Here is a 10,000-nt window from a genome sequence, read left to right as displayed (position 1 = left end):
CCCACGAGACACCCACTAGCGAGAGCCCCGCGCCCTTCCGCCACGACTACACCACTACCAAGACCTCAGCTATGACCTACCCCTCCTCCTCCCCCGTGATCACAGGGCAGGAGCAGGACCGCCAGGAGTCGTCGCCCTCCCGCCAGAGTTCCTCCGCCAGGGAAGGCCAGGACGCGGACGACCTACAGAATGCCCCACGTGTGACGTCCTACGCCTTCTTTTATAGACATGCTCTCTCAAAGGGTTGCCCACTCGAGCCACGGAGGGACCGAACTCACGCCCGGCCGGTCATTTGCCTCGTTAGTTGCGCGTTCAAGGAGGACAACTTCAGTGGGGTTTTGTGCTCTTGGAAGGAGATTTAGTGCGCTCTCTCTCTCTCCCTCTCTCCCCTCTCACCCCTCTCCCCCCTCCTCCTCCTCTCCCCTCTTAACTCTCTCTCCCTCTCTACCCCTCCCCTCCACTCACCCCTCATCCGCTCTCCCTCCCATCTCTCCGCCCTCCTCTCCTCCGTCTCCCCCCCCTTCTTCCTCTCTCTCGCTCCCTTTCCCTTCTCCCCACCTCCTCTCTCTCCTCTTCCCCTCCTCTCCTGCTCCTCCCTCTTCCTCCTCTCTCCTCTCCTTCTCCTCTTCCTCACCCTCCCCCCCCTCCTCTCTGCTCTCCTCCTCTCTCTCCTCCTCCCCCTCTTCTCTCGCTCCTGTAGTCTGTGTCCTCATCTCTCTTCCTCTCCCCTCTCCACACTCTCTCTCTCCTCTCACTCATCTCCTCTCATCTCCTCTCTCCTCCTCCCCTCCTCCTTCCTCCTCCCTCTCCTCTCTCATCTCATCCCTCTCTCACGTCCTCCTCCTCTCGCTCTCTCCCTCTTTCTCTCTCTCTCCCTTCCTCCCTCTCTCCTTCCTCCCCCCTCCCCCCCTCTCCTCCCCCCCCCTCCCCACCTCTCGTCTCTCATCTTCTCTCCTCACTCCTCTCTCACCTCTCCCCTCTCCTTCTCGATCTTCCTTATCTCTCTTCCCCTCTCTCTCTCCCTCTCTTCTCTCTTCTCTCCCTCCCCCTCTCCCCTCTCCCCCTCCCCCTCCCTCTCCTCCCACTCTCTCCATCCCTCTCTCCCATCTCCTCTCCTCTCATCTCTCTCTCCTCCCCTCCCCTCTCCCACTCTCCCCTTCCCTCCTCATCCTCTTCATCTCCTCTCCCTTCCTCGTCTCCCCTCTCACCCCTCCTCTCTCCTCGTCCACCTCCTCTCTCCCTCTCCCCCCCCTACATCCTCTCCCTCTCCCTCTCACGCCCCTCCTCTCTCTTCCTCTACCTCCTCCTCCTACACCCTTCACCCTCCCTCCCCCCCCTCCTACTCTCTCCACCCTCCCCCCTCTTCAGCCCCTCCTCTCCTCTCCCCCTCTCCTCACCCTCCCTCCACGCTCCTCTCTCTCCCCCTCCCCAACTCCCCTCTCCCTCCACTCTCCTGTCTCCCCTTCTCCCCTCCCCCTCTCTCCCCCACAACCTCCCTTCCTCCCTCCCCCACTCCCTCTCACCCCTCACTCACACCCCTCCTCCCCCCACACTTCCTCCCCCCCTCCCTCCCACGCTCCCCTCACCACCTCCCCCCTACTCACCCACCCTCACCTTCCTCAACAACTCCCCCCCCACACCATCCACACCCTCACCTCCTCCCTCTCTCATCTCTCTCCCTCCTCCCTTCCTCCCTCCCTCACTCTCTACTCCTCGCCTTCCTCTACCCCTCCTCTCCCTCTTCCCTTCGACTCCTTTCCCCCCCTCCCCTCCCCCTCTTCTCATCCACCTCCTCTCTCCCCCTCCTCCCCTCTCACCCTCCCTCTCTCTCATCTTCTCCTCCTCCTCTCCTCCTCCCCTCCTCTCCTCTCTCTCTCTCTCCTCTCCTCCCCTCCTCCCCCCCTCCTCCTCCCCTCCTCCATCTCCCCGTCGCTTCTCCTTTCCCTTTCCTCTCACGCCTCTCTCTCTTCTCTCTTCTCTCTCCCTCCTCCCTCCTCCTCCGCCTCCTACCCACTACTCCCCTCTCTCTCTTCTCTCTCTTTCCGTGGCGGGCTCTCCCCGCTCGCCGTCCTCTCTCCTCCCGTCTCCCCTCTCCTCTTCCCTCACGCTCCCTCCCTCTCTCCCCCCTTCCGCTCTCCTTCCTTCGCTCAGCTCTCCTCACTCTCTCTCGTCCTCTCCCTCTCCTCCTCTCCCCCCTCTCTCCCTCCTCCACTCTCCCTCTTCCTCCTCACTCTCTCCCCTCACTCTCTCCTCCCTCCTCCCTCTCCTACTCCCCTCTCCCTCTCTCTCAGTACTGCCCCTCACTCTCTCGCTCTCGCACTCTCTCTCTCTCTCTCTCTCTCTCTCTCTCTCTCTCTCTCTCTCTCTCTCTCTCTCTCTCTCTCTCTCTCTCTCTCTCTCTCTCTCTCTCTCTCTCTCTCTCTCTCTCTCTCTCTCTCTCTCTCTCTCTCTCTCTCTCTCTCTCTCTCTCTCTCTCTCTCTCTCTCTCTCTCTCTCTCTCTCTCTCTCTCTCTCTCTCTCTCTCTCTCTCTCTCTCTCTCTCTCTCTCTCTCTCTCTCTCTCTCTCTCTCTCTCTCTCTCTCTCTCTCTCTCTCTCTCTCTCTCTCTCTCTCTCTCTCTCTCTCTCTCTCTCTCTCTCTCTCTCTCTCTCTCTCTCTCTCTCTCTCTCTCTCTCTCTCTCTCTCTCTCTCTCTCTCTCTCTCTCTCTCTCTCTCTCTCTCTCTCTCTCTCTCTCTCTCTCTCTCTCTCTCTCTCTCTCTCTCTCTCTCTCTCTCTCTCTCTCTCTCTCTCTCTCTCTCTCTCTCTCTCTCTCTCTCTCTCTCTCTCTCTCTCTCTCTCTCTCTCTCTCTCTCTCTCTCTCTCTCTCTCTCTCTCTCTCTCTCTCTCTCTCTCTCTCTCTCTCTCTCTCTCTCTCTCTCTCTCTCTCTCTCTCTCTCTCTCTCTCTCTCTCTCTCTCTCTCTCTCTCTCTCTCTCTCTCTCTCTCTCTCTCTCTCTCTCTCTCTCTCTCTCTCTCTCTCTCTCTCTCTCTCTCTCTCTCTCTCTCTCTCTCTCTCTCTCTCTCTCTCTCTCTCTCTCTCTCTCTCTCTCTCTCTCTCTCTCTCTCTCTCTCTCTCTCTCTCTCTCTCTCTCTCTCTCTCTCTCTCTCTCTCTCTCTCTCTCTCTCTCTCTCTCTCTCTCTCTCTCTCTCTCTCTCTCTCTCTCTCTCTCTCTCTCTCGCTCTCTCTCTCTCTCTCTCTCTCTCTCTCTCTCTCTCTCTCTCTCTCTCTCTCTCTCTCTCTCTCTCTCTCTCTCTCTCTCTCTCTCTCTCTCTCTCTCTCTCTCTCTCTCTCTCTCTCTCTCTCTCTCTCTCTCTCTCTCTCTCTCTCTCTCTCTCTCTCTCTCTCTCTCTCTCTCTCTCTCTCTCTCTCTCTCTCTCTCTCTCTCTCTCTCTCTCTCTCTCTCTCTCTCTCTCTCTCTCTCTCTCTCTCTCTCTCTCTCTCTCTCTCTCTCTCTCTCTCTCTCTCTCTCTCTCTCTCTCTCTCTCTCTCTCTCTCTCTCTCTCTCTCTCTCTCTCTCTCTCTCTCTCTCTCTCTCTCTCTCTCTCTCTCTCTCTCTCTCTCTCTCTCTCTCTCTCTCTCTCTCTCTCTCTCTCTCTCTCTCTCTCTCTCTCTCTCTCTCTCTCTCTCTCTCTCTCTCTCTCTCTCTCTCTCTCTCTCTCTCTCTCTCTCTCTCTCTCTCTCTCTCTCTCTCTCTCTCTCTCTCTCTCTCTCTCTCTCTCTCTCTCTCTCTCTCTCTCTCTCTCTCTCTCTCTCTCTCTCTCTCTCTCTCTCTCTCTCTCTCTCTCTCTCTCTCTCTCTCTCTCTCTCTCTCTCTCTCTCTCTCTCTCTCTCTCTCTCTCTCTCTCTCTCTCTCTCTCTCTCTCTCTCTCTCTCTCTCTCTCTCTCTCTCTCTCTCTCTCTCTCTCTCTCTCTCTCTCTCTCTCTCTCTCTCTCTCTCTCTCTCTCTCTCTCTCTCTCTCTCTCTCTCTCTCTCTCTCTCTCTCTCTCTCTCTCTCTCTCTCTCTCTCTCTCTCTCTCTCTCTCTCTCTCTCTCTCTCTCTCTCTCTCTCTCTCTCTCTCTCTCCGTTCCCTCCCTCGTCTCACGCCCTCCCTAGTGAGTGTGGCCGGCGAGGGTGAAGGAGGTGCTGCCGAGGGCGGAAACAGCGAGCTTCTGGAGGCCGTGGCAGAGGCTATGTGGCACGTGTCGTCCTTGCCCGAGCACGTCGTGGTGGTCAAGGAGCTGACGGCCGTGCCAGTCCTGGTGGCACTCCTGCACCACAACGACGAGAAGGTTGGTAGCCTTCTTCTACCTCGTGCTCGACGGCGCAGCTCTTCCAGTCCGGCGGATCTAATACACAGCTATACCATGTCCATCCGTACCGCCATCCTGACATGCTCCCTCGACGCAGGTGTTGACGAGCGTGGTGGGCGGGCTCGGGGAGGCGGCCGGGGACCCCGACTGCTGCACGATCCTCTTGAGGGGCGGCGGCGTCACTACGCTTATCCAGCTCCTCCGAAGAACGTCAGACAAGTTACTGCTGAACGTGACGCGTGCTCTAGGGGCTTGTGCCGCCGACGAGGAGGCCCTAGAGGCGCTCCTGCAGTTAAGGGGGATGGATTGCGCTCCTGTGGTCTAGATCTCAAAAACACCAACTGCCTCGCCAGAGCCTATCCGGCCGCAACGCTAGCTGACCTGCTTTCCATCAAGAATCGGTGAGGTCCCCTGTCTTATAGGCAGAAAATCAAACGAAAAACAAGTAAAGAGACAGAGACAAACATTCCCAAACCCAAATACGTTACAGGAAGACCTTGCGGAAGTCGTGAGGAGTTTGGTGGGCGGGATCGAGCTCCTCGTGTCCTTGCTGGAGAGCGAGAGCGAGGCCGTGCTTTCTGCCGTGTGCGCCGCGATCGCCAGGATCGCCAGAGACCCTCAGAACCTCGCCATCATGACGGACTACGGCGCCGTCACGTCGCTCTCCAAGCTCGCCGTCAGGGTACGGCCGGGAGGTGATCGGGGTCGCGGTAAGCGATGGAGGGACCGTCGCAGATGAGGCCAAATCTATATGTTAGTGCCATTGTCCCTTTAGCCTCTTTCTCCTGCTTTCTGCCCCCCATGCTTTTGGCCGGGGCCCCTCAGCGGGCCAACAGGAACTGATTAAGAAGGGAGGGCTCCGGCTAGTGGTAGATCGACTGTTGAAAATTTAAACAAAGGCCACCGGGAAAATTATTAATGCCGTCCTACTTTCAAGCTGGGTGTGGTCAGAAGATACAATTTCTTTGAGAAGATTTTGGTAATATAGAAGGAGGAAAGAGATGCAAACCAAGAGTAAACCAAACTCTTCCTGGTCATCTGAAGATGGTCTTTAGAAATTAACATTTTTTCCTTTTCCTTCCTCTCCCTTCCCTGTTTTCTTTTCTTAGGGAAATGAAAAAGGGTACCCCCCTTTCAAGTTCCCAGGAGGGGGGTTTTCGGTTTTTGAACAAAATAGAATCGGAGAGTTATTTCGGCTTTGTTAAACTAAGAGGGATTCGATTATATCACTGTAGTGTTAGAACTGATTAGATCCCTTGGCAGTCCTTTAAAGTATGCAAAATATAACGCTTTCGTTTTCTTTGTCGTAAGACTGCATCCCCTTTGGCATTAAATCAGCTATTTCTTACAGGCAAAAGGAGAAAGGTAAATTATTGGTTAAATTATAAATATAGACAATGTAATAAAAATGTTTTTGTAAACAGTGTAACTTTAAAGTATGACACAGATTGGTCCATTTCATCCAAGAAAACTTTTTTGGGCAAGAAAAACGATTCATGCCTTTGCAAAGTCTTAAAGTCCCCGACATAAATGCAACCAGAGAAATCAGTTGGGCTAATGATTACCTTCAAATCCATTTTGCTTCTGTTCTCATTCATTTGGATAAAAAACCAAATATTAGAAAACTTTATTCTTGAGAGTGAAACCTGCACGCACTTCCTGGGTGTCCGTAAAAACGCTTGTTGTGAATGCCTGTCCTTAAAAATGAAACGCATGTCTAAACGATTACCTTCCCTTTTTTAAACACAATATCTTGCTCTGTCTTCTGTGTGATCCACCCACGTGTGTGTGCAGGGGTTTTCCGTAGTCCTTCCCCTAAAAAAAAAAAAGAAAAAAAAAGTTATTGTTCAGTGTTGCCGGGGGATGAACCTGTGCTCCAACTCATCGCTTCGGGTGGGGGTGGGGGTGGGGGGTTGGTTGGGGGGGGGGGGGGGGGGGGGGGGAGGGGCGGAGGTGATCTCTGACAGAAAGCCCTCTGCCTGAACGCTCCCTGATGTTGTGTGTTTGAACCCTGTTACGACCCCCCGGAACCCCTCGTTTTTTCCTCAACAGCTGAATGCCACGAGGTCGTGACTCCTCAGAAAGTCCACCTAAGGCCCGAGGAAGACGAACACGAGGAGGAGGTCAACCTTCCAACCCCACCAGCGGACACAATCTTAAAGTTTGTATGAGTATTATACTCCAATCCATTTAGGCCATATTTTTTTTAGAGTACCGTGGGATCTTTTAATTTCTCCTTCATTTATATCCATTACTCTTGGGTTCGTTGTTTGTTGGTTTTGATTTTTTTCCATTTATTTATTTATTTTTTATCTGTTGTATTTATTTTCTTAGATTTTTTTCCCCCCTGCTTAACTTTTAACCCACGGACGGTAAGTTCCAGGAAGCAAAGTTTTTCCCCTCGGTGTGGTAAATCTTAAAAGTAGCTCCCGTACGGTGCAATACGATACCCTTCTTTGATTTTAAAAGAAGTTTCCCCCCCTTGTCCCTTTTGTTCCCCCTTTTTGGTGGCGCATCGCAAACTAGAGTCGATGGTGGGACATTTTTTTTTTTAGCGTCCCCCCAATTTTCCCCCCTCCCAAAGGCCCGAGAGAAAATGGAGACACGAGGGCCCATCGGTCCCCGCCTTTTTTCGTTCGCGCACTCGGCCGGACGAATGAGCAAAGGCAGTCAACCCCATGGTTTTTTAGGGTGTTTGATAGTAATATGAAAGAATAAGTGATTGACTGATGATAGTGTAAAGTGATGATAATGATAATGTTGATGATGGTAACAGTAATAATGATGGTAATAATATCGAAAAATTAGATTTCCCATCTGTCCTGGACTGGAACGGACGGAAGGGAGGACACCTGGACGTAAACGTGCCCGCTCGGGGGTCCCGTATGTCACCTTAATATGGTTTTTCCTTTTTTTCCTTTTCCCTTCCCTAATTCGAGAAAACACCGAAACGATACAAAACGCCCCTGGTCATTTTTCATCTCCTTTCACTCTCTTTTTTTCACACACCTCTTTGTCTCCTCACGCGTCAAAAAAAAAGAAAAAACTTCCCCCATATCTGAACTGCCCCCTGGCCACCACTTATCCAAATCCCGGGTTGTGCCGTCGACATCCAGCACTCCTCCCTTTGGTTTAACTCAAGAATCTATAGTGAATTTCTTATCTCCGTCTCCCCCCAACTACTATACTTTTACCCCCCCTCCCCTCCCCTAACCCTTTACCATCCCCTCTCTCCCTCCACAATAGTCCCTCCGTTAGTTCTACCCCAGCCCCCTCGCCCCCGGTCCAACCACACCACCCCCACACCCCCACCAGAGGACAGCAAGCGGCCCGGGGCCCCTTTGATGGGCGGGAGGCGGCCGGGTAGTGGGCGTGGTGATGCTTCTTATTACCTTAAGCCATCTTCTGAACACCAGGATGTGACGCGAGGTGGGCGGTTTCTTACTCCATCCTCATGCCTGGAACTCCTTTGCCCCTTCCCTCGCCCTTCCCTCTCTCTTCCTCCTATCGTCCTCCACACAAGGCGATTGCATTTTCCTGAAATCCGCACGACAATACTAAGAGTTATTTTCCATACATACCTGATTCCATAAATCCTCACACGTACGCTACAAATAACTGGCATTTCAGCACATTACTTCAAGACACTAAAGAGAGTGCAATAGGCTCTTCAGATTAAACAGAGACTAAAGTTAGGTTTGGGGGAATCTCCGTCAAACGCTGAACATAATCAAATGTACGGTGGCAGGACTTGCATCTGTTTTTTTTTTTTTTTTTTTTTATGGAAAATGCATGGTCCCGCATGCATTGATAGCGTGATGCAGTGCTATTGTCTATATGATTATACAATGGAATTACTATAGTAACGGTTATATCTTGATTTTTGAATTAAAAACCCATGAAAGATTAATCGAAACATTAAAAAAATAAAATTACGACGCCCAAGACCATAAACAAACAACCAATTGGATTCCAGTCATATCACAAATAAGACACATCAAAAACCGCAACAAGTAAGCACCCACAGGCCCCCCTACCATCTACAGGTAACTACACATCAAATACAATATAATACATATCATCCTTATAATTTCTAAGACACCATAGACCGCTATAGAAGTAGGTTTCCCATAGAAATTCCGCTCTTAGAACAAGTCGACAAGATAGATATCTAGTCTTTCAGCCGAACTAGTGTTTTTATTAGATAGATACAATGTAGGTAGTTGACAGGAATGCTAATAAAATTGTAGTGGCCGGCTAATAAATTTTCATTTGAATTATGTTTTCATTAGAATCTTTATGAGAGAGACTATTAGAAAAAAACCGCTAATGATAAATCCAATGCGGACCCTAACAAAACCATTGTGAATTACTTAAGAGCAAAATTATAGTAGATTTTTACACCAATAGTATATGAATAATAGCACGGCCTTTTGGTTTAATGAAAAAATTGATTAATTAATAGATAAATGCCATCGCTATTTAGTCCCGTTTTTATTTTTTTAAAAAGAATATTACTAGGTGGGATTATTTTCCCTATAAATCTAACCTAAACCTAATTTTTGTAAAAAGGTTTTTATAGAGCCTAAATTCCAAAACTTTATTGGATAGAATGAGAGATAATTCATATCATTTGTCATAATTTGTGCGAAAGGTAAAAAACCAAATAAAGCCGAGAAAATTAACTAAAATAAGATTTTAATCTAAATTTGTAAGTCCCCCCCTAGATAATAGAGTCCTAATCAATTCTTTAGGTGTGGCCAGCTGGTGAGGCGTGAGACACCCGCCCGGGACACCATGTATGCATGTATAACAGTAAGAAATATAGGAAATAATATTTTTATCTGCAAAAAGATCACTCACTCACTCTTCTTGTAAACCTTCGTCCGCCATTTTATTCTTACATAAGGGCTTGTTGCCGGACCGCGCCGCCCCCTTATTGTTCCCTTGCCGTACCACCCACCCACTCCACGCTTCCTCTTTCCTCCTCTTCTTCTCTATTCCCTATTCCTTTTCCCTTTTTTTTCCCTTCTTTTTCTGTCTTCTTCTTTCACCTTCTCCCTCCCTCCACACACACAAACCTCCCTCCCACTTACTGACAACGACAACATACTACAACTCAACCCCTATTCCTTCTTCCTTCCTTCCTCCCTTCCTCCTTCCCTCCCACTCCTGCCTCCTCCCTCTTCCTCCTACCACCCGTATTTCCTCTTTCCTCCTCTTTCTTCTCTTTCCCCTTCTTCTACTTTTCTTTCTTCTTCTTCTTTCTTCCTCCTCCCCTCCTAATCCACCTCTTCCCCCTTCCTCTTCTCCTTCCCCCCCCTCCCCTCTCCTCCTCCCCATCCTCCCCTTCTCCTCCCTCCTACCTCCTTCCTCCCCTTCCCTCCTCCCCCCTCCTCCTCCCCCTCCACCTCCCTTCCTCTCTCCCTCCTTCCTCCTCCCCCCCTCCTCCTCCACCACCCTCTACCTCATACCTCCTCCTTCTTCCCCCTTTCTTTCCTTCTTCCATTCTTCCCTGTCCTCCTACTCCCTCTTCCTCCCTCTTCCTACTCCATCTACTCCCTCCCTCCTCCGTCTCCTCCCTCCTCACTTCCCCTCTCCTTCTCCTCCTCCTTCCCATTCCATCCTTCCTCCTCCTCCTACCATCTCCTCCTCCTCCATCCCTACGTC

General features: G+C 50.9%; 1 protein-coding gene across 1 annotated transcript in view; it reads left to right on the top strand.

Annotated features, from left to right (window-relative positions):
* The window catches only part of gudu (Armadillo repeat-containing protein gudu), a 37,675-nt gene that overhangs the window by 19,098 nt on the left and 8,577 nt on the right, over window positions 1-10,000 (top strand). Inside the window, 5 exon segments of the mRNA XM_086542133.1 lie at window positions 106-361; window positions 4,093-4,309; window positions 4,428-4,622; window positions 4,625-4,727; window positions 4,819-5,012. Coding sequence (XP_086398259.1) covers window positions 106-361; window positions 4,093-4,309; window positions 4,428-4,622; window positions 4,625-4,727; window positions 4,819-5,012 — 965 coding nt within the window.

The sequence above is a fragment of the Penaeus japonicus genome, unplaced genomic scaffold (assembly GCF_977035675.1).
Source record: "Penaeus japonicus unplaced genomic scaffold, GWHDUDI00000001_assembly GWHDUDI00000012, whole genome shotgun sequence".
Taxonomy (NCBI): Eukaryota; Metazoa; Arthropoda; class Malacostraca; order Decapoda; family Penaeidae; genus Penaeus; species Penaeus japonicus.
Note: the sequence above shows the minus strand (reverse complement) of the source record. Positions and strands in the feature narration are given on the sequence as shown.